The sequence below is a fragment of the Dipodomys merriami genome, unplaced genomic scaffold (assembly GCF_024711535.1).
Source record: "Dipodomys merriami isolate MVZ:Mamm:240054 unplaced genomic scaffold, mDipMer1.0.p SCAF_712, whole genome shotgun sequence".
Lineage (NCBI taxonomy): Eukaryota > Metazoa > Chordata > Mammalia > Rodentia > Heteromyidae > Dipodomys > Dipodomys merriami.
Window position 1 is genome coordinate 416,824 of NW_027206305.1, and position 27,616 is coordinate 444,439.

Sequence of the window (27,616 nt, forward strand, 5' to 3'; positions counted from 1 at the left end):
TGTGTTCGGAGAGGCCGGGCTCGTAAACTCGCCCTGGGTTGAGAGCCATGGCTGTCAGAAAAACACGGCTCTGTAAGTTCAAACTGGTGCTATTTACAAGGTGGTTTTGAACTCAGGGCCTGGTCGCTGTCTCTGTTCCCAAGGCTGGCGCTCTACCACTTGAGCCACAGCTCCACTTCTGGCTGATGGGTGACTAACAGGAAATAAGAGTCTCACGGGCTTTCCTGGCTGGCCTGGCTTCAAACCACAGTCCCCAGATCTTATCCTCTTTGAGTAGCTGCGGTCAGTTTTACCACGCATTTATCGGGAACGAAGTTTCGAGAAAGCCAGACGCAAGACCGGCGAAGACTCAGGCGAACGGCGTCCGCATCCCCTCAGAACCCACGTCTCATTTCTCTCACGTCGTGCGAGAGTACTTCACTGAGCCGGGCCTTCGCATTGCACGCCGGGATTTGTAGTTCCTGGAGTCCCGCGCGTCCCGGGCCAACGCAGGAGTCCTCCGTGTTCGACGCACCGTTCCCGGAAGCTGAGGAGGCTTAAAGCGTCTATAACTTCCTTTCCCCGCCTCTTGGTCCCGCAGATTGGCAATCTGGAAATCCAATGGGTGGGTTGACTGATGTTTTCTGCTACTTTATTGGCTTGGAGTTTTGTAACCGCCCTGACAAACTTGCCAACCATTGGCTGAGCCTTCAGGTTTGAAAATCGTAGATTTCGCCCGCGCTGCACCACCCGGTGGCTCCTCCGGTGAAGTGAGCCCTGAAGGCTCGCAGCCGAGGGGGTCCGGGCAGGCTGGGCTTCGGGGTCCGGAGGTCGTGGAGTTGGGTCGGAACAGTCCTTAGGAGACGCGATGCAATCGAGTGAGTGCGCGCGGGCGGCCAGCGGGGTACGGGTGGGTAGCGACTCGATCATCCTCGGTTCTGAGCTCCTTCCCTGCCCGGTCGAGGCCGGGGGTGTGACCCATTCCCTCACTCCCGCCGCTTCCGGCCCGGGAATGGAGGGGGTCCGCCTATCCCGGTGGCGAGGTGACCCGCCTTGGTTCTAGGGTCCTGAGGTGACGCCCCAACTTCCCATCTAGGCCCGAAGCCGCGACTTCCCGGGTGCCTGACATCTTGTTCTGTGTCTGGGAGACTGTTGACTTACTTAAGCTCCGGAAGTTGGAAACGGACCGGATTGTTTGGCTCTAGTGTGCCCGGAGGCCTCTCCGTACCGTGAAGCCCCTCGTCCAAGCTCCCCTGCTGCTGTGGGGTCTCTTTTTAAAGTGTCCATTTCTGTTTCTTGAGGCCCACGCCGCCCGTTACTTTGACACAGCCCCACCCCGTCTCTGGGGGCTGCTCCTGGGGGGCGGCCCAGAGCCAAGCCTTGACGCCCACCTTTCTGAAGCTGAAGTCCTGGAGTCTCCTCTAGCTAGTGATTAGAGTGCAGTTTTAATCCATGCTTCGCCCTCGATTTCCCGGGGGATGGATTTAAACTCGTGGCCTCAGTTTCCTTATCTAGCTTGGAGGAGGATTCAATAAAAGGGAGTGGCTAGTAGAATAGACCATTCTGTTTGGAGGTGTGGTAGGGAGGTGCTGAACTTCCTACACTTTTAAGTAGTTGTACAAAGGGTTTTCATTTGAGCATGTCAATTTATGACTACAAGGTATCTCAGTCAATGTCAACCAGTTAAGGATAAGGATTTTGCTACTGTTCAAGGAGACTGATTTTCGTAATTCTGACTCTTCCCAGGGTCACCTCTGTTCTAACGGTGACTTTTTTTTTTTCATTCTTTAAAATGGCTAAGTCATGGCCTACTAAAATCCATGGAAAATGCTTTTTTGGATTTTGTGAAAGAAGCATTTTGCAGGTTTGAAATAGGTACCCATTGTTGCTCTCTGTAGCTCCTTTGCATATCTTTGGCTCTTTCTTTCTTTCTTTCTTTCTTTCTTTCTTTCTTTCTTTCTTTCTTTCTTTCTTTCTTTCTTTCTTTCGTCAATTGTGGGGCTTGAACTCTGGGCTTGGGTGCTGTCCCTCAGTTCTTCAGCTCAAGGTGAGCGCTCTACCTCTTGAGCCACAACGCCACTTCCAGTTTTCTAGTGGTTTATTGGAGATAAGAGTCTCACAGACTTTCCTGCCCCGGCTGGCTTTGAACAGTGATCCTCAGATCTCAACCTCCTGGGTAGCTAGGATTACAGGCGTGAGCCACTGGCACCCGGCATCTTTGGCATCTTTGGTTTTCTTGAGCAGTTTTTTTCCCCCTCCTGGCCTTGAACTGGGGTTTTGCACTTTGCCAGGGCTGTGATCTGGGTGCAGAGGAATTAAGAGAGATGGCAGAGGAGAAGCTATGCCCTTGATTCCTTGGCTGCAGAGCAGAGATCTTTGCCTAAACTCTCTCTCAATTAGTATTGCCCTTGGCACCTAAGAGCTGGGCCTCTGGGTGTGTTTTGGCCTGCCCTAACCTGTGCTGAGGTGTTAGTGGTGCTGGTGGTAGGAGGGTGCGGCAAGGAGAATATGTGGCATTAGTTGATGGATGGATGAATTCATTTGAGTACCAGGCACTGTGCTGAGCTCTAAGCTCTGGCTGATGAGCAAGATGAAGGGCTTGCCCTGGGAAACAGTAAGTGGACAGACAAGTAATGAACAAGTCACTCAAGTACTGTACAAAGAATTAAAACCAGTGATTGCCATTGTGGCCTGGGTGATACTTTACATTGGTGTTCATTCCTCCCTGATGATCTGAGATCTGAAGGAGGAAGCCATACAAAATTGGAAACAAAATGTTCCTGATGGAGGGCAGAGCTTGTTTTTTTGTTTGTTTTTTTGCTGATCATGGGGCCTAAACTCTGGGCCTGGGCGCTGTTCTTCAGCTCTTCACCTCAAGGCTAGCACTCTACCACTTGAGCCACAGCACCACTTCCGGCTTTTTTGCTTATGTGGTGCTGAGGAATAGAACCCAGGGCCTCATACATGCACGGCAGGCACTCTACCACTGATCCACCTTCCCAGCCCCCAGAGCTTGTTTTAAGGACAATGGCTAGTGTTCCCCAATATCAGGACCAAAAAAGCCTCCTGAGGCTGCGATCTGACATGGTCTTAAGCTCCAGAAGGATCAAAGAATTAGCATCCTTTCATCCTACATGGATACTGAGTTAGGCATGATTCCTTTTGCTTTTCATGGTCTGAATCAGGATGGTGGGTCACTGCCTGACATAAGGATTCATTCCGTGATGGCTTGAGACGTCACTTTGACTTTCATTCATCATACTATGATTATAACACTCTTCCTCCTGGCTGCAGTGATTTTATGATCAGATCCTAAGCTCCTAAGCAGAAGAGGATGCCCAAGCTCCTAACCATTTAAAAAATTAAAAAAGCCGGGCACCGGTGGCTCACACTTACAATCCTAGCTACTCAGGAGGCTGAGATCTGATGATCTCAGTTCAAAGCCAACCTGGGCAGGAAAGTCTGTGAGACTCTTATCTCCAATAAACCACTAGAAAACTGGAAGTGGTGTGGCTCATGCAGTAGAGCACTCACCTTGAGCTGAAGAGCTGAGGGACAGTGCTGAAGCCCTGAGTTCAAGCCCCATGACCATCAAAAAAAATTTTTTTTAAGAAAAATTTGGGGGTCAGAGGTGTGACTCAGGTGATAGAGTACCAGAGAATGAGCAAAAGTATCAGATAATGAGTTCGAGTCCTTGCCTTAAACAAACAAAAATTTGTGTTCTTTTTTTGTTGTTGTTTTGTCGTCCGTCCCCCCCCCCCCCCCGCCTGATATTTGTAGACAGGTTTTCCTAAAAGCAAGGAATTGTTTATCAACATTTCTCTCATGCTTCCCCAACCCATTTTTAGGTCATTTCAGTTGTGGAGTATGTCTCTGAACCTTTACAGGAACAAACAACCCCTTTCTGGTCACTGACCTTATAAAGAGACAGCTGGAGTCAATGTCATTGCTTGATGGCTGGCATCAGCTCATATTCAGCATAGGTGTCTTACTCCTTTCTTACCCATTTACAAACAGTAGGAGGAGAGCCCATCATAGAGTAAGGATAGGCTTGTGTTTGGGGCAGGGACAGGGTGTAATTGCAGTTTCTCTCAGATCTAGGAAGGTAGGTGGCCATATCCAGGTATCTTAAGCCCCCAAAAGGCCATTTGTAAGGTTCAAATCCAAATTAGCTGGGAAGTGTGAACTCCTAAGGACAGCCATACTCTGTGTGTGGGAACTATGTGCGCATCAGGGGAAGGGGGTTTGAAGTTTCTTTTCCTAGAAATGAGGCCATTGGCTTGGTATTTGGAGTTCTGCATTGGAGAGGAGATACACTTGGAAGGGTCTGGTGTTTTATGGTGACTTATGAGTGAGGGCTGTTTGGTAGACTCTTCTGGTCCCCAAACCCAAGTCCTTGTGCCTCTTGTCTCTGCCTTTTCCCAGACAAAGCCAACATGGAGACCACAGCCCCAGGGCCCATTCACCTGCTGGAACTATGTGACCAAAAGCTTATGGACTTTGTCTGCAACATGGACAATAAAGACATGGTGTGGCTCCAGGAAATTGAAGAGGAGGCCAAGCGCATGTTCACCAGGTTAAGGCAGGGGCTTGTTGGTGTGGTGGTGACTGGGGGTGGTGGCAGGTGCTGCCAGTGTTGCTGTAGTTTTCTGTTTGGCCGGCCAAACGGCCTGTTGGGGCTCCTTCCTGAGCACCTCATGAGCTGGAGGTGAGTAGGGGAAGAAGAGCTTGAATACCTTGCCTGGCTCATAGTGGCTGAGCTGGGCCTCTCAGGTGCAGGGTGTGGTGACTCTTCTGGAAGCTGGCTTCTTTGCCATGTTTCTAGGAGGAAGCCCTGGATACCTGGCTTATACTTCATTTTGGAGAGCTCTTTTGGTGCTACTTGCCCCAGTTTGACCTGTCACTGCCAGAACAGGGGAAGAAGGGAGGCTAGTGGGAAGGGAGGCCAGTAGTTTCCAGGAAGCCTCAAGTGTGACCCTCCTTGTATTTACAAAGCAGAGAATTCAGCAAAGAGCCCGAGCTGATGCCCAAGACTCCTTCTCAGAAGAACCGACAGAAGAAGAGACGAGTTTCTAATGTTCAGGATGAAAATCGGGATCCCATCAGGAAAAGGTAGGAGAGGCCAGGGAAGGGTGAGTGGGGCAGGTGGCCTCCATAGGTGAGCTTGCTTCTAAAGTTGTAACTAGGGGCAGCAGAGCTGGGTGTCTATGGCTCACACCTATAATCCTAGCTACTCGGGAAACTGAGAGCTGAGGATCAAGTTCAGAGCCAGCCCAGGCAGGCAGGAAAGTCCAGGAGACTCCTATCTCCAATGAACTACCAAATAGCTGAAATAACACTGTGGCTTAAAGTGCTAGAGCACTAGCCTTGAGCACAGAAAGCTCAGGGACAGTACCTAAGCCCTGAGTTCAAGCCCCAGGACCGACATGAAAAAAGTGGGGGAGACAACAGCTTATGGTAGTGGGGTGGTCCCCTTGCTGGGGATGAGATGTTACAGGGAAATGAAGTGTTCACTGAGACCAGTTTAGAGTGGGTGTGCCCCTTCTTGTGTAGGTGTGTGGTGGGGGTTTTGGTAGGGGTTTATCTGAACCTTGGGGGAGAGGAGAGGGGAAGGACTTCCAGACTGGGGGAGGAGAAAGAGCAGCTGACCTTTTTTTTTTGGTTGGTCGTGGGGCTTGAACTCTGGGCCTGGGCGCTGTCCCTCAGCTCTTCAGCTCAAGGCGAGCGCTCTACCACTTGAGCCACAGCGCCACTTCCATTTTTCTGGGTGGTTTATTGGAGATAAAAGTATTATGGGCTTTCCTACCTAGGCTGGCTTTGAACCATGAGCCTCAGATCTGAGCCTCCTGTGTAGCTAGGATTACAGGTGTGAGCCACCAGCACCTAGCAATAGCTGACCTTTTTACCTTTTGATCCCCAATCTTCCTGTATCTGAGCTTGGTATAGTCAGACATAGGAATGATGGTAATTGGAGTATTAGAGCTGAAGCCCTGGGTCTGAGAGTCAAGGCAGGCCTGGGTGTAAGCTGCTAGCTCTGCCTTAGCAGCTGCATGCCCTGGAGAGTAATCTTTGACTTCTCTGACTCTCTTCATTCCTCCTCCAAAGTGCGGGAATCATGGAGTTCACCTTCCAGGACTACCTTTTAGCAAAAAACGAGAGCACAAGTGAAGTTGGAAGCCAAGGTTCTTAGCACAGTGTCATTAACTTAGATGTCAGCTGTTTGGTGAGGCCTAGGTGTCATTTCTAGTTTCTACTTAGGGAGACTGGATCTCGTAGAGGAGCAACTGGGATCTGGTGGCTTGAGGTGGAAGAGCTGCTCTGTGACCCCTTTGATGCATACTTCGTACAAGCTGGTAGCCACTGGGGGCATCTGTTATGCCCTAACTTGTTTACAGGGGTGCTTCCTTGCCCTCGTGGATTGCCAACAGTCTCCGTTCTGTCACCCTAATAGGTTATCCCGCAGAAGGACTCGGAGCAGCCAGCTGAGCACCCGACAGCTCCGCAGCAGAGACAAGGTGGAGAAACTGGCCACAGTAGTGGCAGAGAACGGCTCCCCTGTGCTGCGGCGGGTAACCAGGGCGGCTGCCGCAGCCGCAGCAGCTTCTGTGCCATCGGCTGCTCCTTTGCCCACCTCTGGGTCTCCCATAGAACTGACCAAGAAGGTTACGGTGAAGATAGGCATCAATGACCGCCAGAATGCAGAGAGGCGTCTTACTGAGCTCACAGCTGCTCTGACTCTGTCAGAAGCTGTGAACCCCACCCCACCTCCAGCTTCTCAGGACGGCTTGATTTCAGATGAAGAACCAACACCCAAGAAATCAGAGGCTGGGAGACTGGAGTCTGTCACAGTGAGCTCCCTGATGACTACCCCCCAGGACCCTAAGAATGGAGGGGCTGGAACAGGGCGATCTGCCTCCAAGCTTAAGATTGCTCAAGCTTCCCGGGACTCAACTGACTCTTCATATTATCCATGGCAAGAGCGTGTGCTGGTCCCCATCCTGCCAGATAACTGCTCCAAAACCAACGGCTCCCGTAGGCATACTCGGTCAATGCGGCACAGCCTGATTCCTTCAGGGTCCCAAGTCTCACTGGCCCAACAGTACTCCCTGGCCCACAAGTACTCCCTTGTGACCAAACAGGATGGTACTAGCCGCAGATCAAGCAGAAGGGTTTCCAAGAAGGCCACCAAAGAGCCAGCTGCTTCTGCCCGCATCATCTGTGAGTGTGGGGTATCCTGGGTTGGGGAGTGGTCCTGAGTGCCAGGCTCACCTAGAGGGTTTCTTTTTTTTTTTTTTTTTTTTTTGGGTCCGGTCGTGGGGCCTGAACTCTGGGCCTGGGCTCTGTCCCTCAGCTCTTCAGCTCAAGGCTAGCGCTCTACCACTTGAGCCATAGCACCACTTCCGGCTTTTTTCTTTTTGCTTATGTGGTGCTGGGGAATTGAACCCAGGGCCTCAGGCATGCAAGGCAAGCGCTCTACCACTGAGCCACCTTCCCAGCGCCAACACCTAGAGGGTTTCTAAGGGACTTTCTATAGACCTGTCTGGTGATGTAAATTTTCTATATTTTTGCTTTTCTGTGTGACGTGTAGGTCTAGCTAGCTAAAGCTGGTCATTGAACTCTTAATTTGGTTGAGGAATTGAGGTAATTTGTTTATACCTTATGTTTTTGGTGGTACTGCAGATTGAACTCAAGGCTTTGCACACATTAGGCAAGTACTCTACCAGTGAGCCATATCCCTGGACTTTAGTATTTTAGAGATTAGAGTCTTTGCTGTGTAGCCCAGACCAGCTTCAGACTCTTCCTTCTGTCTCCTGGGTGCTGGGATTGCAGGAATAGTTTACTAAGGAGGTAAATTTTAAGTGTCACCACATTTTACTCAGTTTAGATACAAATGGCCACCTGTAACTAGTGGCTGCCATATTGGATAGTAGAGATCTAGTTCAACCTTGTTTTTATAGAGAGAACTGAGGTTGGCACCAGTGTCCCTATTGTATTGTAGATGGCTACACTAAAGCTTGAACCTGAGCCTTTTCCCTAGAGCCAGAGGATTCCTCCCCCTTCCCAGTTCTGTAAAGCCTGACTTAAATTCACCATGTGTGTGTGTGTGCTGAAAGAAACCATGTTTGGTCTGGAGATGTGAGTTCTCATTGCAGCAGGCTTATTGTTGGAGCAGGTGCCTTGCATATCTGCAGAGCGTAGAGGAGGGGAGAATCAAGTGACTCTAGAGACTAATGGCCTGGTTTTGAGTGCAGCTTGACCATCATCTACCCAACTCTGTGACCTTGAATGGGTTATGGAAATACCTTCATAGGCCTCAGAGCTTTATCTGTGAACTTGGCTAGGTGTCACCTCATGAGAATGTTGGGAGCTTTTCTTTGATTGGTCCAGATAGAGTGTCTAGGATGGCTCCTAGTATAGGAAGGGCACTGTAATATTAGCTGGTTTGGTTATTCAGATCTCAACTCCAGATGTTGAGTTGATATCCTAGTGGGAACAGGAGTTTATGAATCACAGAGGAGAGGTGACAGCTCTGGGGGTCAGGGCTGGCTGCATGATGGGGTGAGACTGAGCTGGGAGGGTTTGGAAGGATGCCTGTAATCCTAGTTACTCAGGAGGCAGAGATCTCAGGATTGCAGTTCAAAGCCAGCCCAGGTAAGATGGTCTGTGAGACTCTTATCTCCAGTTAAAAAGATTTGTCAGCTTTGAACAAAATAGCTTAAGACCCTGAGTTCAAGTTCAAGCCTTAGTACTAATAGCGCGCACGCATACACACACACACACACACACACATACACACACACACGTGCGCACGCATACACACACACACACACACACACACACACACACACACACACACACACACACACACACACACACACACACACACACACACACACACACACACACACGAGGAAATGAGGAGAGGTAGACAGGGAGACTGGGTAGGAGCTAGTTGCAGAGTCTAAGCCAGAGAATGGACCTAGCAGTAGGACTGATGGAGAGGATGGGCCAGGGTTTACACTAGGGTATAGTCACTAGCAGCTGGATTTGGCTGACACTTCAAGGCTTAACAAAAGAAAAGCCTATGTAATTTGTCTGCAGCACCACCATGGCTTGTCAGCATTTTTGCACTTGAACAGAGAAGGACACTGAGGCATAAGGAGGCCATAGAACCTGACACTTGGGAAGATGGCTCTACCCTGGCAGTTTTTTTGTTTTTGTTGGTCGTGGGGCTTGAACTCTGGGCCTGAGCGCTGTCCCTCAGCTCTTCAGCTCAAAGCTAGCACTCTACCACTTGAGGCTTCAATGCCACTTCTGGTTTTCTGGTGGTTTATTGGAGATAAGAGTTTCACGGACTTTCCTGCCCGGGCTGGCTTTGAACCACGATCCTAAGATCTCAGCCTCCTGAGTAGCTAGGATTGCAGGCGTGAGCCACCGGCCCCGGCTTAACCTGGCAGGTTTTAAGCCCTTGTTCCTATTCTGTCTCTTCCTGCATGTGAGGGGGTCTCTGAGCTGACTGGGGCATGAACAAGTCTGTCTGATGCTAATTCTAGTTCATTTTGTGACTTGAGAGGGACATAAGAGGGTGACAAGAAAGCAGAGTCCAGGATCTGGAGTCACCAAGCCCCTGGGTGGCTTTTAGTGTACCCCTTCACTTATCTTACTGCCCCATCTATGAAATGGTGATGGCGTGTGGCTTGAAGGTGGAGAGAGACCTTAGTGCTTGTGTATGGGCAATTTGGTTTCAACACAACAACCTTAGAAGGACTGTGTAGCTGAAGTTCAATGGAGAGTGACCAGGTTGCCCCAGAACAAGGACCAGCAAGTAGGAAGATATGCTTTCTGGGTGCCTTCTGACACCAGGCTCTGGGGTGGGGCTTGGGTTACTGTGGAAACAAACTTTGACTTAAGAATCTGCAGGAATGGAGTGGGAAGGACATGCAGGGAATGGAGACTGGCAGGAGCGGCAGGGCACAGGGACCTCTGGAAGCCAGTGTGGAGCCCTAGAGGGTAGAGCTGCAGGGAGGGGGCGTGAAGCCCCTGCCCTCTGCCCTGGGGAGGGGCTGCCTGGAAGCAGTTCACAGGAATGGATAAGCAAGGAATAGTGGCCCCTGCTGCAGGATTTCTAGAGGGTTCTATACCAGCCAAGTTCCTCATTGGGCCTCCTTGTCCACTTCTGTATTGACAAACAGCTCTTCAGTCCTCTTGCCAGGGGAGAGTGACCTCCCTGCTATCAGATCTGCTAGGAGGCCAGGATGGCATAAAGTGGGCATTGATCATTCCAAGAAGTTCTTGCATGGGTGAAGGTTGGGTGGTCACATGGGCATCTTTTCACCCATCAGGGAGTGTGGATCTGGAGAGATGAGGGAAGCCATATCTTCTGGCTCCAGTGGGAACAGTTTCCTCCTGTAACTGCTCACTCTGTAGCTGCTCCCTTGCTGTCTCCTAGCCTGGCTGTTGTACCCCAGAAAGAAGAGGCCCCTGCTTCCGATGCCTTGCTTCTTGCTTGGTTCTTTCTGTGTCTTGCCAGTTGGCCATTCCAACATCTTGCCTGTCTTCCCTTTTTCCTGGGTGCTACCTGGCCTCACCTTGGCTTCCTGTCAGCCCCAGCTCTGGTCATATCCCCCTGGTCTATGCTGAGCTGGCCCTTTTCTTCATCCCATCAGCATTTTTCCTACCCATGGGCTTGGCAGGTGCTTTCCCTTCTTTCCAGACCAGTGGCTTTCAAGTTTTGGTCTTAGTACTTGTCTCCAGTTTTACAAATGATAAAGGCCTCAAGGTTTTTTTATTATGAGATTATATCTATTGATTTTTTTTTTTTTTTTTTTTTTTTTGCCATTCCTGGGGCTTGAATTCAGGGCCTGGGCACTGCCCCTGAGCTGCTTTTGTTCAAGGTTAGTGTTTTCTGTGTATGTGGTACTGAGGAATTAAACCCAAGGCTTCATGTATGCTAGGCAAGCACTCTACTACAAAGTCACCTCCCTAGCCGGGCGCTGGTGGCTCACGCCTGTAATCCTAGCTACTCAGGAGGCTGAGATCTGAGGATCTCGGTTCAAAGCCAGCCCAGGCAGGAGAGACTGTGAGACTCCTATCTCCAATAAACCACCAGAAAACCGGAAGTGGCGCTGTAGCTCAAGTGGTAGAGCGCTCGCCTTGAGCTGAAGAGAGCTGAGGGACAGCGCCCAGGCCCAGAGTTCAAGCCCCACGACCGACAAAAAAAAACAAAAAACAAACAAAGTCACATCCCTAGCCTGATAGTTACTTTTAGAAATAAAAACTGGAATTAACCATTTATAATACTACTTAATTGTGTGTGTGTGTGTGTGTGTGTATGTGTGTGTGTGTGTGTGTGTGTGTGTGTGTGTGTTTAAGTGTGAGACTTGGGCTTGAACTTAGGGCCTGGGCATTGTCTCTTAGCCTTTGTGCTCAAGGCTAACACTAACACTTGAGCCACTGCTTCACTTCTGGCTTTTTGGTGGTTCATTTGGAGATAAGAATTTCATGGACTTTCCTGCCTAGGTTGGCTTTGAACTTCGATCCTAGCTGAGTAGCTAGGATTATAGACATGAGCCACCGGCCCCTGGCTGACATAAGATTTTGTTTTGTTTTCTTGTTGTTGTTGGTTGTGGGGCTTGAACTCTAGGCCTGGGTGCTGTCCTTCAGCTCCTCAGCTCAAGGCTAGTGCTCTACCACTTGAGCTACCAGTGCCACTTATGGTTTTCTGAGTGGTTTATTGGAGATAAGAGTCTCACAGACTTTCCTGCCCTGGCTGGCTTTGAACTTAGATTCTCAGATCTCTGCCTCCTGAGTAGCTAGGATTACAGGTGTGAGCCACCAGTGCTTAGCTAACATAAGATTTAAAAAAAAAATTACTTTATTGTTATTATAGAGGTGTTATACAGAGAGGTTATATTTATATGAATCAGGTAATGAGTACATTTCCTTTCTTACAGTGTCTTCTCTTCCCGTATTCTGTCCCATTCCCTCCTTCCATCTCCACTTACCAGTTGTATAGTTCAGTTTTATCAGTGTCCGGTGAGCTCTACTGCTACACTTTTTCACCTTTTTTCCTCAAGTTCTGTGCTCTCCCCCCACCTTCCCAAAGATATACATGCAAATACACTGTATATAAGGTAAAGAATACAGAATCATCAGAAAGAGAAAAAAATAATTAAAAAAATCTTTTGTTTCCATATCTTAGGAGTTCATTTTAGTATACATGTTATTTTATATAAATGTGAAGAGGTGCTTAGAAATTATAACTTTGTAATTTCCTCCTAAGACTGTTCTCTTTTGGTCTCACTGTATGTGAGTATCTAGAATCCTGTGTAACTTATCCCACTGCATTTTAGATCTGTTTTCCGCATATCAGGGAGAACATGCACCATTTGTTTCTCTGATCTTGGCTTACCTCACTTAACATGATTTAACATGAGATTTTTTTTTTTTTTTTTTTTTTTTTTGGTTGGTCATGGGGCTTGAACTCTGGGCTTGGGCGCTGTCCCTCAGCTCTTCAGCTCAAGGTGAGAGCACTATTGCTTGAGCCACAGCGCCACTTCCGGTTTTCTAGTGGTTTATTGTAGATAAGAGTCTCACAGGGCTGGGAAGGTGGCTCAGTGGTAGAGTGCTTGCCTTGCATGCATGAGGCCCTGGGTTCGATTCCTCAGCACCACATAAGGAAAAAGAAGAAAAGCTGGAAGTGGCGCTGTGGCTCAAGTGGTAGAGCGCTAGCCTTGAGCTGAAGAGCTGAGGGACAGCGCCCAGGCCCAGAGTTCAGGCCCCACGACTGGACCCCCCCCCCCCAAAAAAAAAAAAAAGAGTCTCACAAGCCAGGTGCTGGTGGCTCACACCTGTAATCCTAGGTACTCAGGAGCCTAAGATCTAAGGATCTTGGTTCAAAGCCAGCCCGGGCAGGAAAGTCCACGTGAGACTCTTATCTCCAATAAACCACTAGAAAACCAGAAGTGGCGCTGTGGCTCAAGCGGTAGAGCGCTCGCCTTGAGCTGAAGAGCACAGGGACAGCGCCCAAGCCCAGAGTTCAAGCCCCACGACTGACCAAAAAAAAAAAAAAGAGTCTCACAGACTTTCCTGCTTGGTCTGGCTTTGATCCAGGATCCTCAGATCTCAGCCTCCTGAGTAGCTAGGCTTATAGGCGCGAACCACCAGTGTCAAGTGAAATTTTTTTTTTAATTAAATGAAAATATCTTTTCCAAAACAAAAATGCAGAGAGGAGACTGGCTTCATTGGACAGTTTACACATCTCTTTATGGTGAGGCTTAGCCAAAGACAGCCAGCATCTGCATCTGATCTATTGTATTAAAGTGGTTTGGGTTAAAGTATCTGGAAAAAAATCTGGCCTCATACACTAGTGTAGTTGAAATGAGCTTTTTCAAATAGTTGTACATATTTTTATTATGTCCAATACAATGAGAGAGCTCATTGGTCTATCACACACTTTGAATGGGTTGTTTAACTGTGTGGTTTTAGAACTTCATACATTGGCCATTTGGAAGCTATGTTTTGCTGAGTTACATACATCTTCCAAATGTCCACACATTATTAGATAATATTTTTATTTTTTATTTTTATTCATTTTTTTGTCAGTTGTGGGACCTGGTCGCTGTCCCTCAGCTTTTCAAGTGTTCTACCACTTGAGCCACAGTGCCACTTTCAGCTTTTTCTGCTTATGTGGTGCTGAAGAATCAAACCCAGAGCCTCATGCATACAAGGCAAGCACTCTACCACTAAGCCACCTTCCCAGCCCCCTAGATAATATTTTTAAAAAGCACATTTGCATTGCTGCACTATTAGCCAAGTTATGGAAATGGCCCAGGTGCCATAAAATGTGACATAGATAGACAATGGAATTTTACTCATCTGCTAGAAAAAATAAGGTTATGTCATTTGCAGGGAAATGGATGGACCTAGAACAAATCATGCTAAGTGAGGTAAGCCAAGCTCAGAAAGACAAATGAGGCATGCTTCCTCTCATATGTGGAGCTAGATCTAAAATATAACTGGACATGATAACTTATACAGGTCTCTAGGCATTCACACACATTCAGAGTAAAGAAGGATACCCTTAGGGGAGGAACCCAAAGGTGTAACTTCTCTGAACATTTAAAATACAATTTATTGAAATAAAGGAAATTAAAATAAACACTTGTTTTCTGATCTGTCAGGGATATCTTTAGGTATAAAAAAAAGCTGTGGTGCTTCTGTGTTTTTCAAAGTTCTATTTTTGGCCTTTCTTTGGCTCAGTTTATTGTTGTCAATGAGTATGTTGTTTAACAGACTTCATTCAGTCTTAAGAAAATGGCTTCTCTGAATATCTAACATTGAACCACCACAGATTGCCAGCTGTTCTTTCAGTTAGAAACAGTGCTTTATAAATGTCAGGGCTGGGCTGGGCAGGTGGCTCAGTGGTAGAGCGCTTGCCTTGCATGCTGAGGCTCTGGGTTCGATTCCTCAGCACCATATAAGCAAAAAAAAAAGAAAGAAAAAGAAAGCCAGAAGTGGCTCTGTGGCTCAAGTGGTAGAGCACTAGCCTTGAGCTGAAGAGCTGAGGAACAGCGCCCAGGCCCAGAGTTCAGGCAGGCCCCACGACCGGACCAAAAAAAAAAAAAAAAATGTCAGGGCTTAGCCAGGTACCGGTGGCTCACTCCTGTAATCCTAGCTACTCAGGAGGCTGAGATCTGAGGATCATGATCTGAGGATCATGGTTCAAACCCAGGCCGGACTTTCCGTGAAACTCTTATCTCCAATAAAAACCATCAGAAATCTTGAAGTGGCGCTGTAGCTCAAGTGGTTGAGTGCTCACCTTGAGCTGAAGAGCTGAGGGACAGTGCCTAAGCTCCAGAGTTCAAGCCCCATGACCGACCGGGGAAAAAATAAAGAAAGGACAGAACTAGTTCAGCCAGTAACTCAAATCTGGGCACTTTTCATAGAGACTTGGGTTTGAAGCAAATGGACATCTTGCATATGTCCACCTTTGTTATGCAGAGAATTAGAGACACAACTGGAGTACAGATGTAATACAACTGATACCTCTTCAGAGCCATTCCTGAGTATATGATAGGACACCCTTGATTAGTGTTGAGCTTCATTTTCTCCTTTCCCCTTGGCTTCATTAATGCAGGGCAAAGGGGAAGTAATACTTTAGGATTATAATAAAAACAGAACCTGAGGGATGCCGTGAAATGCTCTTGGAAATTTGTAGAAGTCAGAGAATACTCTTTGCACATAACTGGCCTGAACATCTTCCCATCCTTCATCTTTGTATCCCATCATCCAGGCCAGTTAGGGCCAGAATCTTTGCTCTTTTCTGTCATTGCACATACCACAATTGTCCTTTCTGGGATTTTTTGGCAGTATTTCTGTTGGTTTACCATTGAGTCCCAAAGCCTGTGTCAGAGCCCAGCACATAGTAAGTAGTTGTCTTGTATTGGTCTCAGCTGGGAGCTGGGCCCACAGCTCTGGCGACATTGTCCTTTTCCCTAAGAAACTCATAGTCCAGTGAAAGAGCAGAGATGTGCCCTTGGATGAGTGTGTTGTCAGGAGACATGAAGCCAATAGTTCTGCTGAGGGTGCAAGGTTGAATACAAGTGTGAGGCCCAGGCCTCGACTGGGGCTCTGTCTGTGACAGGAGCGGTTGCCTCACCCCTGTTAGAGGCGGATGCTGTAGACCTTTGGTGTGGTACTTGGTTGTTCCTGATGACACCTTTTGTTCCTTTGTGTTTCCTCAGGTCACAGTTACTTGGAGAGGCTCCTGAATGTTGAGGTACCTCAGAAAGCTGGGTGAGTTGAGTTCCAGGGCTTAGGGATAATCCTATACTGAGCAGGACACACTTGAACTGAAGGGTCAAGTGAAGACTGTGGCAGAGGCATTTCCTGGGGCTGAACCTGCCTTCTTCAGCCTGGGCTGCCCATGGCCCTACTGCAGTCCTTTCCTTTTAGTCCACGCCGCTTCCCGCCCCCCCCCCCCCCCCCCCACGGTCCCCTATCAAACTAGGCAGTGAGCAATGTGGGTATCAGGTCTCTGTATAGCACTTGTCAGCCCTGGTTAGCCTTGATCTCTTGAGTGTGGACTTCATGGGTTGTAAATGTAGCTGAGCAGCCATGGGAAGCCAACTTCAGTCAGGATGGGGGTGTCAGGGAATACTGTCCACTTTAGGGTTACATCCAGGGTTACTTCTGGGGGCCAAGATACTGAGGCCATGTCTTGTCATCATTAAAACTAGCCCCTTTCCTCCTTGCTCTGGGGCAGAAGTCAGTGTTTGAGATAGGAAGATGGGATTACTAAGTACAGTGCTGGTGTATAGTGTATAGTGTATAGTGAGTAGCCTCAAAAGAGATGGGGTTCGGCCGGGCGCTGGTGGCTCACGCCTGTAATCCTAGCTACTCAGGAGGCTGAGATCTGAGGATCGCGGTTCAAAGCCAGCCCGGGCAGGAGAGACCGTGAGACTCCTATCTCCAATAAACCACCAGAAAACCGGAAGTGGCGCTGTAGCTCAGGTGGTAGGGCGCTTGCCTTGAGCTGAAGAGCTGAGGGACAGCGCCCAGGCCCAGAGTTCAAGCCCCACGACCAACAAAAAAAAAAAAAAGAGATGGGGTTCATCTGGGCCCAGGAGATTGAGGCAGAGCTGGAAGCAAAGCTCTCCATTACTGTAACGAATAACCTGAGATACATTAACTCATAAGGAGAAAAGTTTTTGAGATTTCAGTCCATGTCCAGATAGGCCTGTGGTGGTAGAGACCATACCTGAAGGCCACCCACTAGGCTCCACCCCAAAAGTTTCTACTATCTTCCACTAACACTACATTGGGAAAGAAGTCTTTAACCCCTAGGCCTTTGGAGGACATTTATGATCCACAATATAGAGGTGCCTGCCTGAATCAGTGCTGATAGGATAAGATGAAGTAGAATTCAGAAACTTCCTCTGCTCAAGAAGCTATTGTTCATTGGCCGTGTCCTTGCATCCGAGGGGGCTAGGGTTTGTGGTCCAGGTTAGATCATCCCACACTCACCCCATCCCAGAGAGTCAGGAGAGCTTCAATTCCCTGGGCAACTCTCACAGAGCCTTTGTTCTGCTTTTAGTCCCGAGCAGGATCCCAGCAAGGAGGCTGAGCCCAGAGAGGGAGCGGAGACAGAGGTAAGGTGGCCAGGGAGGGAAGGCCTTGAGGCCTCCAGGGCTCAAGCACTACAACATGGCTGTCCTGAGTCCTAGATTGCAGGTGCAATGTCCTCAAGCCTCATGTCTCCCTGCAGGACTCTAAGAATGATGGGAGCACGTTGTGTACCTTTAGTACACCCAAACTGAAGCCTGGGGCATATAGACAAGAAACATCCCCTCAACAGCAGCAGGGTGAGTACACACAGATTCCCAGAGCTGCAGTGGGCTGTGGTGGCCTCAGCCTGGCCCTGTTTCTAGAGACAAGAAGCCCCTTTTTTTAGGTAACAGGTCTTTTGGTTGCTGCTGGGTGCTTTGTGTGAATAATGGTGGCTGGCTGGACCAGGAAGCAGGGGGCAGGACCGGAATTAGGTTATGAATATAAAGGTACCAGTGCCATGCCTCAAGCCCTGGTTAAATCAGAAAGAAACCTAGGTTAAATTAGGAAGAGCTGTAGGTTGGGGGTCTGAACTCTTACATGGCCTCCAGCTTTGTCTCTTCCACTGGCTTGGTTTTTTTAAACTTTTTTTTTTCAGAATTTTAATTTTAATTTGCTTTAGTTTGCTTTTAAGATAGTCTTGAGTTAGGTAACAGTCTTCCTACTTTCACCTGTTGAGTAGCTGGGATTCCAAGCTTTATCACCACACCTGGTCTTCTGGTGCACTTCTGACTTCTATCTTTTCTTGACTAAAGAGGACAGAGGGCTCTGAGAGCGGGTCTGGATCTGCCTGGCTTCCAGGGTACTGGAAGAGTCTTGGAGTCTGGCTGATGTCTCCCCGGCAGGGCACTTTTTTTTCTCTTGTGGGAAAATACTATGTGGGTGTTTTGTTTTGTTTTGTTTTTGTGTGTATGGGAGCTGGTTCTGTGGCTTGAACTCAGGGCCTCATGTTTGTACTTGCCTTTTTTGCCCAAGTCTGGTGTTTTACCACTTAAGCCATACTTCCACTTCTGGCTTCTTGCTGGTTAATTGGAAGTAAGACTCTCTCAGACTTTTCTGCCTGGGCTGACTTCAAATGGAGATCCTCAAAATCTCAGCCTCCTGCATAGCTGGGATTATAGGCTTATGCTCTGAGATTGTTGGCTACTGTTTTTAAAATCTTCTACAAAGGGGTAAGTGAGGGGGTGGGAAGGTGGCTCAGTGGTAGAATGCTTGCCTTGTGTGCATGAGGCCCTGGGTTCAATTCCTCAGCACCACATAAGCAGAAAAGGCTGGTAGTGGTGCTATGGCTCAAATGTAAGAGCGCTAGCCTTGAGCTGAAGAGCTGAGGGACAGTGCCCAGACCCAGAGTTCAAGCCCCACAACTGACCAAAAAAAGGTGGGGGGTTAAAGTGATAGTAGTCATGCTAGCCCCACAGTTCCCAGGGGTGCTGCAAGGACCGTTTGGAATAAAAGGTGCTTTCCTTCTTTTTTAAAAATATCAGCTGGGAATGTGGCTTAGTGGTAGAGAGCTTGCCTAGCATTCATGAAGCCCTGGTTTCAATTCCTCAGTACCACATACACAGAAAAAGCCAGAAGTAGTGCTGTGGTTCAAGTGGTAGAGTGGTAGCCTGAGCAAAAGAAGCTCAGGGACAGTGCCCAAGCCCTGAGTTCAAGTCCCAGGACTGGCAAAAATAAAAACAAAACTTTATTGTTAGATGATATACAAAGGGATTACGATGACATGAGTCAGGCACATTTCCTTTCATCCAGTATCTACCCTTCCCTCACTCTCTCAAAGGTGCTTTCTTAAGTGATGGTGAAAACAACCATACTGATTGTCCCTCATGGTGGCCCTGTGTAGAAGGCCTCCCCTCCTGTTCTGGTGGCACCCGCTGAAGGCCAGGCCGTGCGCGTGTAGCAGCTGTGCTAAACACTGCTCTTTGTGTCAGAGAGTGGGGTATGGTGAGGGCTTTGATGGGACTGCTCTGCCATTCCTGCCATAGATGTCTGGGCGTGGTGAGGGCTTTGTCCTGGAGATGTTTTGGGCTTTGGTTGAATTTAGATTCCTCAAGGCCAGTTGGTGTTAAGCTTCTGCCCCAGGCCACCTAGAGGCTATCAGGAAAGGGAGCCTTGCCTTTGCTATGGTCACTGCCGCTACCAGTGGGCCCCTTCCTTGAGCCCTTCATGCACCCCTTACCCTCGTCAACATCATGCGCCAATCTTGTTGAAATTGCTCTCTTCCAGAGTCCAAGACTGACCCAGCAGATGGACACAGGGAGCCGCCCCAGAGCATCAGGTTTGTGCTGTGAAGAGGCAAGCCAGTGACTCTGAGGGGCTCAGGAACATGACCCAAGCATGTGTGTGTGGACATGTGGTCCCAAGCTCTGTCACCTGTTGTCTGGGGTGGTGGCCTGGTGTTCTGTCTCAGCAAATGCAGTAGCATGATGCCTGAGATGAGCAGCTGGCTGGGGGATCAGGTGATGTGGCTGTAGACCCTGACTCTCTCTATCCTCCTGGCTGTGTGACTGGACACTTCCCTTTCTCTGAGTAGGCGTCATGATTTGATCTGCACAGTCCCTTCTGATCTAGAGTCCTATGGTCTGGGCCCAGATTTGCTCACAGAGTGAGCTCTTATGAGGTGTGGCAGGGTTGCGGGAAGGTTCCTAGATTTGCCCTGTAATGCTGTCACCTGTCCTGGACAGAAGGAAACGTAGCTATAAGCAGGCGATGAGTGAGTTGGATGAGGAGAATTTCCAGGAGGATGAGGACCTACAGCCCCCCAGGACCAAGACCCCTTCTCCGCCCTGTCCAGCCAACAAGGTGAGCAGGTTCCTGCCCTTACCTTGCATTCTGCCCTGTGTGCCCACTCAGTGCTGACCCTTGCTTGCCCTTGTTGGCAGGTGGTGCGGCCCCTCCGGACCTTCCTGCATACAGTACAGAGGAACCAGTTGCTCATGACCCCTACCTCGGCCTCCCGCAGCAGCATCATGAAATCCTTCATTAAGCGCAATACTCCTCTGCGCGTGGACCCTAAGGTGAGAGAGGCTGCCCCCTACTGGGCTTTGCTGGAACTGCAACCATGGCTGAAGGTTCTGGTCTTCTATTAGGCTACTGAGAGCCTAGATCCAGGAGAAGGAAAGTCTGGCCTGGCCCTGGGCAAGGGCCTTATGGATTCTGACTGTAACCCAGAGTCTTAACCATGTTAGAGAGTCCTGGGCTGGCAGGTAGCAGCGTGGCCATAGCAGACCACTGTGCTTCCCTCCATTCCCACAGCCTAGGTAGTGCGAGTGGTTGGGGGAGAGGGTTGGGTTGACATGGACGTTAGAGGTGCAGGCCCAGAGCAGATGTGCTGCTGCAGTTGGGCGCAAGGTCTGCTCTGTGGGCCATCTCCTAGCCTGACATTAACTCTCAGCTTTTTGCTGTCTCTTCTCCTCCACAGTGCAGCTTTGTTGTAAGTAAAGCTTGTCTTGTCCTGTCCTGTAACCAAGCAGTGTGTAGTGGTTTTCCTCTGTAGCCCTGTTTGCATAGCTTATAGTCCTTATATAATCACTAACATCACTGGAAAAGAGATGAGGCCGTGGGAGACACTTGAGGTGTTCATCCATGCTGGGGACCTGTGTCCTCCCTCTGCTATCTCTGGTCCTGACATTGCACTGCTCTGGGAAGGATACAGTGGGGTGTGATAGCCACAGTTTGAAGTGCATCCCATGCCATTTCTTTCCCCTAGCACTGGAGCCTGTGAGGCTGTGAAGAGAACAGACAGGTTGTGGCTGGTCCTTAGAGTCTCTGAGAGATGTATTAGATCACACTTGAGCAGTGACTTTGATGGGAAGGGATGGGGAGGGAGTTCTGGCTACTGAACCCAGGCTGGAGACTGGGTCTGCCCTCTTGGTTACAGTGGAATTGTTGGCAGTGGCCTCTGGAAAAAGATCACCCAAACTGTTCTCTTCTCAGAAACCTCCGAGCTGAGCTGATCCAGCCTGCTGGCCAGGAGCAAGAGCCGTGGGTTGCTCACAGTCCTGGCTCTATGTCTGTTGCCAAGCTACAGTGCCTTTCTTTATTGCCATAGGAGTTCTGAGAAGCCACTCACTGCCACCCTGAGGTCTTCTGCCTCTAGCTGAGGGCCTTGGCATGTGGGAGGGGCTTCTCAGCAGCTGGCCAGTGGGTCTTGAGCTTACCTCTCTAGTTTACAAGGTGATAGCACGTGCCTTCCAATATACTGACTAGTGAGCTTTGTGACCTTAGGTACCTGTTTTTGTGCCAGGTATCTGCTGTGCACTAGGCTCCTAGGAAGGGTCATGTATGTTTTTTCCCTTGGCCAATTTTCTGGGCCTGACTACCAGGCCCAGGAAATTACCCATACCTGCTTTGGGCAGTTCAGATCTCTGCAAGGACATCTGGTGGGTATAGCTAGTCCTTAGCTGGTAGACCAGGGACCGAGGAAGGTTCTAGATTCCTGGGATTGTGGACACTCTTCCTAACTTCTGGTCCTAAGTCACAAAATGGAGAGTCTCACGAATACTTGTGGAGATTTGGTGGCTCCAGGCATGACTGAGTCAGGCACTGAGTGCAGGGTCTGGTATAAAGTGGGGGGTTGGTGCCTGGCAGAGAGAGCAGGCAGTCGGGTGAGGCCTCTGGAGAGGGAAGGGCTCCAGCTTGTTGCTTCCTCCCACCCTCTGGATCTTGTGGGTGGCTCCGGGAAGCAGGGATGACCCAGCTCACTTGAGGACTGAGGAAGAGGAGAAATTAATTGTATGAGACTCAGAAACCTTGAATTTTCTTATAAAATTGGTAAAATTCAGCCTAAGAGCATAAGTAATGAAAGCTTGTGTCTCAGATTTTCAGTTAATGTATTTCTAGTTCTAAATTCTCCCTTGGCTTTTTCACTGAAGGCCGAGTTTCTGGCTTTTTGGTGGCTAACTGGAGAAAAGAGTCTCATAGACTTTCCTGCCCAGGCTGGTTTTGAACTGCTATCTTTAGATCTCAGCCTCCTGAGTATCTAAGATTACAAGCATGAGCCACTAGCACCTGACTTAAAAATGATAGTTCTTAAATCAAGCATTAGCTGTAACTTTCTTTCTGAGCTGCCTTTCTGTCTCTTCTCAGTCTCAGTCCCCATTCTCTTTTCAAGTGCACTGTTTAACTAACTGCAGTGCACATGTTTGGTTTTGAGATTGAGTTTTGTGCCACCCACAACTTAGCAGCACCCAGTTGAAGGCATTTGCAACTATGGCTCTGGGAAAGTGTTTGTGTCCTGGTATCAGAGATGGAAGCCTTGGGGCTGGCCTGGCTGGGCACGGAGGGCATGCTGGAGCCATCTCTGCATTTAAGAAGCAATCAGATGCTTTTGCTCACTTGGCTGAGGGTTGGTGCACACAGCTGACAGCCTGGGGGCTCGGGTTTGTCCTCACTCACAACCCAGTTCACCCCCAAACTCCCAGGAGAAGGAGCGGCAGCGCCTGGAGAACCTTCGGCGGAAGGAGGTAGCAGAGCAGCTGCGTAGGCAGAAAGTGGAGGAGGACAAGCGGCGGCGGCTGGAGGAAGTGAAGCAGTAAGTGGCCGGGCTCCCAGCATGTCCTGCGCTGACCCTGGCAGGGCTCCTCATGACTGCCCTGTGCCCACAGGAAGAGGGAAGAGCGCCTCCGCAAGGTGCTGCAGGCCCGAGAGCGGGTGGAACAGATGAAGGAGGAGAAGAAGAAGCAGATTGAGCAGAAATTCGCTCAGCTTGATGAGAAGACGGAGAAGGTTTGAGCCTGGGTTGGTGGTGGCCAAGCTGTTAGGTGGGCTGGGTCATAGTTGAGCCCACACATCGCAGACTTAGTGACCTCCAGGTTTGGCCTCATCTGTCCCTTGGGCCCTAGGGTCCATTCTGAGCTGAGAATTTGGTATCTGGCCTCGGTTTTTCCTAGAGCCTTTGGTGCATGGGGAGTCCTGGGCAGGCATGGCTGCCAATGCCCCTTTCCTATGGGCAGCAGCAGGGAGACAGGGTGACCATCAAGCAGAGTTCAGGGACCCTCTGTACAGGGCTGAGAAACTGGCTGCTCTAATAAGCACCTGTGGGTGGGTTCTGTAGGCCAAAGAGGAACGGCTAGCCGAGGAGAAGGCCAAGAAGAAGGCTGCAGCCAAGAAGATGGAAGAGGTGGAGGCCCGCAGGAAGCAGGAGGAGGAGGCACGCAGGCTCAAGTGGCTCCAACAGGTTTGTGTGCACAGACCAGGCACTGTCTCATTGCTGCCAGGTATACGCCACCTTGTGGGATTGAGCCTGGCAAATCTTCAAGCCCAGAGGAGGTCCACCCAGTGCCTTGGAGATAAGGTGGTGACTGCCACCTGCTCCTTACCTTCTCTAGGAGCCATATTCCCATCTCCACAATGCCATGTATTGCTGCATGACCTTGGGCAGGCTACTTGACCTTTCTGTGCTTCTGTTACTACAAGTAGCAATGGTGTTTTCCTGAGGGTTAGGTGAGTTAATGAATGTATGCATTAATAGATGTAGTGCTTAGGATGTTCTGCACATGGTTGCTGCCAAGATCCATCTCAAATATTGGAAGAGTAGCAACCTGCCTCTTTCTAGGAATTGTTAGAAACCAAATGGTAAGAAACAAAAGGTCATCACTGAAAAGTTCTATTACTATTAGGATTTATTGCATACCAAGTTAGGCATCATTTTGACTTAACTCAGCGACTTCATGAGACGTAGGTACTACTGCTGTGCCTATGGAGGAGAAAATCAAAGGCTGCAGGAGTCAAGCAAGTCACCCAATGTCCTAGTTCTTTTTTTTTTTTTTTTTTTGGTGCCAGTATTGGGGCTTGAACTCAGTGTCTGGGTGTGGTCCCTAAGCGTTTTTTGCTCAAGGCTTGGTGCTCTCCTACTTGAGCCCCAGTTCCACTTATGGCTTTTGAGGGGTTAATTGGAGATAATAGTCTCATGGACTTTCCTGCCTGGGCTGGCTTTGAACAGTAATCCTCAGATCTCAGCCTGCTGAGTAGCTAGGATTATAGGTGTGAGCCACTACTGCCCAGCTTCATATAGCTCTTGAGTCTGGCTGCATGGTGCTGAGCTTCCCTTGTTGTATCTGCAGCTGCTGTTGCCAGATGCCTTTCAGGCTGGCTGGGGCAATCCTTGCAGCGTTTTGCAGGGTCTTGCTGAGAGGTCCTGTTGCGCAGCCTCTACTGTTGTACTGGTGGCAGCCCCTGGGAGAGGAGTGGGCCCTGACCCCTCCAGCCGGCTTCTCCCCTGCCCTGTGGGCCCAGGCCTAGCCCCAGTGCCCTCACCTTTCCCTGCATCCTGGTCTCAGGAGGAGGAGGAACGGCGCCACCAAGAGCTGCTGCAGAAGAAGAAGAAGGAGGAGGAGGAGCAGGAGCGGCTGCGCAAGGCCACTGAGGCCAGGCGGCTGGCGGAGCAGCGGGAGCAAGAACGGCAGCAGGCTGAGCAGGAGCGACGGCGACTGGAGCAAGAGCGGCTCCAGGCCGAGAAGTAAGGAAGCCTTCGTGAGAGGTTGACCGGAAATGTGGTCCTCACCTCTTTTTCGTTCCCCACTTCACTCTGTAGCTTTTCCCTTGGTTTCAAAGCCAGATGTCTACAGCTTTAGACCACTGGGTTAGGTGCACATTGGCTCTGGGAGAGTCAAGAAGCATAAGGTTGGGTCATTGTGTTCTACCTTCACCCGAAATCCTTTCCTCAAGTGTCCTAGTAGGATGGGGGGAGTCTTAGGATGAGCTAGCCTCATGTTGGTGATGACGATGACTCGGGTTATTCCTGAGTTGCCCCCATTACCAGCCTGGCCCTGTTGGGAACCAGGGGTCTAGTGAGCCCTACATTCTTCTGGTTCTGCAGAAGCAGTGGTGTGTGTTTCTGTTCAAGAGACAGAAATGGCATTTTTGGGTTTTTTTTGTTTTTTGTACTAGTACTGGGGCTTGGGTGCTATCCCTGAGCTCTGTTGCTCAAGGCTAGTGCTCTACCACCTGAGCCACAGCTCCACTCCTGGTTTTGGTTTTGGTTTTAGTAATTAATTGGGGATAAGAGTCTCATGGATTTTTCCTGCCCAGACTGGATCCTCAAGCTCTCAGCCTCCTGAGTAGCTCAGGATTACAGATTTAGTTTTATTACTGCTTATCCAGGGCCCCTCCTGTGCCTGGTTGTGCTGAGCCCTGGGATATCGAGAGGATAATCCCCACTTACTGTGGGCCAGGAGATCTATGAGTACTGTACCATCGATATGTGCAGATATGCAGGCCCAGCAGCTACGATCTGCAGCCCCCACCTCCTGGGGACCTCCAGCCTTGTGGTGGTACAGGGTTCATGAATAAGTGAGGCAAGAGGGCCAGGGAGGCCATCAGACCTGTCTTCTGGTGCTAACTGGTGTTCCTGGTCCTCTGGGGACAGAGTCAGCGTTCTCAGTGTCTGGGAAGGGGAGATGGGAGAAGTGGCAAGTACTCTGTTTCAGAATTGGGTGGCACAGGACAGTATTGGGGGCCTGCCCCACAGGTGGAGAGGACTAGAGGACTAGAAGTAGTGCAGATCATCTCATTTAGTTCTTGTGACAGTGATGGGGGACAGGTATCACAGAAGAGAAGGCCTGTAGCCTCAAGTCTGCTTGCCACTGCAGTGGGCGCTGGCTCCACTTGTGCTCCTGATGCTTTCAGGAGTGCATATTCCCAGTGTGGGGGTTGAAGGTGCAGCTGTTCTCTAAGCCAGTGTCCCATTTGCTATCTCACTCTCTAAAGGGTACGCACAGATCCCAGGGCCTAGACTCTCTTCCACCTTAACAAGCTCTTGCTTGATCTTTAGGGAGAAGGAGAAGGCCATGCGGCTACAGAAGGAGCGGCTGCAGAAAGAACTAGAGGAGAAAAAGAAGGTAGGGGCCTGGGGGGAGTTGGGGGAGAGGGCGCGTGGGCTCCCCCATGTGGCCTGTGTGAGCTGCGGGATTGAGAGGCCTGGTCCCACAGGAGCAGGGCTTAGGCTTACCATGCCTTGCTGCATGGGCTGCAGTGAGGTCAGGGGAGGGGAGGCTGCATACACACAACACCCTTTTGCCTTTGGGGATCACAGGAGGAGCAGCAGCGTCTGGCTGAGCAGCGGCTACAGGAGGAGCAGAAGAAAGCCAAGGAGGAGGCAAGGGCCGGCAAAAACCTGAACGTGACTGTGGACGTGCAGGTGAGATTCACGCCCCTCGCACAGGGCTCTGACTGTTCCGATTATTTTCTGCCTTAGTAGTTACAGATACAGTCTGTGCATATTAGGACTCTAAGATAGAGGACGATATGCTTCAGAGAGGAACCCAAAAGTTCATAACTCCTCTGAGCATCTAAAATACTATTTATCAAAATGAATTTCAGGAAATGGGACCATATTTTTGTTGTTATTTGGGGGGGGGCGGTGGCAAAAGGGAAGCACAGAAATGGAGGGAGGAAAGATAAACAAATACAGACATAGTATTCAATATACACTATGTAAAAAATGAACTATGCAGCTTGTGGGCAGGGATGACGGGGAAATGGGAAAGCGAAGGAAGGGGTAACATTAAAAAGATTTGTACTCATTATCCGACTCATGGAATTGTGATCCCTCTGTACAACACAGTAACAATAACAATAAAATTATATTTAATCATTTTTTAAAAGGGGTTGGTTCATGTCCCTTGATTTTATACTTTTGGGGGTGGTGGTGACAAGAGTGTAGCCCAAGCTGGCCTCCTGAGTCTGGGATTTTATGTGTGTAACACTGCAGTAGGATTCTGTTTTTTAAAATTAATTAATTAATTAATTTATGCCAGTCCTGGGGCTTGAACTCAGGGCCTGGACACTGTCCCCGAACTTTTTTGGCTCAAGAGTAGCACTCTACTACTTCAGCCACAGTATCACTTTCTGCTTTTCTATTTATATGTTACTGAGGAATCGAACGTAGGGCTTTACGCATGATAGGCAAGCACTCTACCACTAAGTCACATTCCCAGCTCTGTTTTTACTATTTTTTTTTTTTTTTTTTTTTGTCAGTCGTGGGGCTTGAACTCTGGGCCTGGGTGCTGTCCCTCAGCTCTTCAGCTCAAGGCAAGTGCTCTACCACTTGAGCTACAGCGCCACTTCCGGTTTTCTGGTGGTTTATTGGAGATAGGAGTCTCACAGTCTTTCCTGCCCGGGCTGGCTTTGAACTGTGATCCTCAGATTTCAGCCTCCTGAGTAGCTAGGATTACAGGCGTGAGCCACCAGCGCCCGGCTGTTTTTACTATTTTTGATAGGTATATTCTGTAATATTTTACTTGAAAAAAAAACCCCAGAATTTTAAAATAAGAATGTATAAAGTTAAAAAGGGGGTCTTCAGAAGAAAACTGTAGCTCAGTGTGTGTCCTATGTTTTACATATATAATGATTTTATTATTTTTTTTGTGAAAATATTGTACAGAGGAGTTACAATTACATGGGCAAGATAATGAGTTCATTCCTTTTTTTTATTTTATTTTATTTTATTCTTTTTGTCCCGTGGCCGACCCCTAAGCTCCCACCCTCTGGACAGAGGAGAGAGAGGGGAAGAAGGAGTTCAGGAGTC

General features: G+C 49.2%; 1 protein-coding gene across 4 annotated transcripts in view; it reads left to right on the forward strand.

Annotated features, from left to right (window-relative positions):
- The first annotated feature begins 583 nt into the window (after nt 1-583).
- LOC138818124 (inner centromere protein-like) overlaps nt 584-27,616 on the forward strand; it is a 31,546-nt gene continuing 4,513 nt past the window's right edge. Inside the window, exons 1-16 of one of the 4 annotated variants that reach the window (XM_070009039.1) lie at nt 584-604; nt 4,405-4,555; nt 4,975-5,091; nt 6,431-7,197; nt 15,726-15,777; nt 17,078-17,132; nt 17,249-17,345; nt 19,315-19,366; nt 19,773-19,890; nt 19,971-20,105; nt 22,512-22,621; nt 22,695-22,815; nt 23,144-23,266; nt 24,369-24,547; nt 25,862-25,928; nt 26,123-26,227. In XM_070009039.1, coding sequence (XP_069865140.1) covers nt 601-604; nt 4,405-4,555; nt 4,975-5,091; nt 6,431-7,197; nt 15,726-15,777; nt 17,078-17,132; nt 17,249-17,345; nt 19,315-19,366; nt 19,773-19,890; nt 19,971-20,105; nt 22,512-22,621; nt 22,695-22,815; nt 23,144-23,266; nt 24,369-24,547; nt 25,862-25,928; nt 26,123-26,227 — 2,253 coding nt within the window. In that variant the 5' untranslated portion in view covers nt 584-600. Of the gene's footprint in view, nt 605-732; nt 858-960; nt 1,052-4,404; nt 4,556-4,974; nt 5,092-6,430; nt 7,198-15,725; nt 15,778-17,077; nt 17,133-17,248; nt 17,346-19,314; nt 19,367-19,772; nt 19,891-19,970; nt 20,106-22,511; nt 22,622-22,694; nt 22,816-23,143; nt 23,267-24,368; nt 24,548-25,861; nt 25,929-26,122; nt 26,228-27,616 lie in introns of those variants that run through there. The other 3 variants (XM_070009037.1, XM_070009038.1, XM_070009040.1) reach the window with 3 other exon arrangements.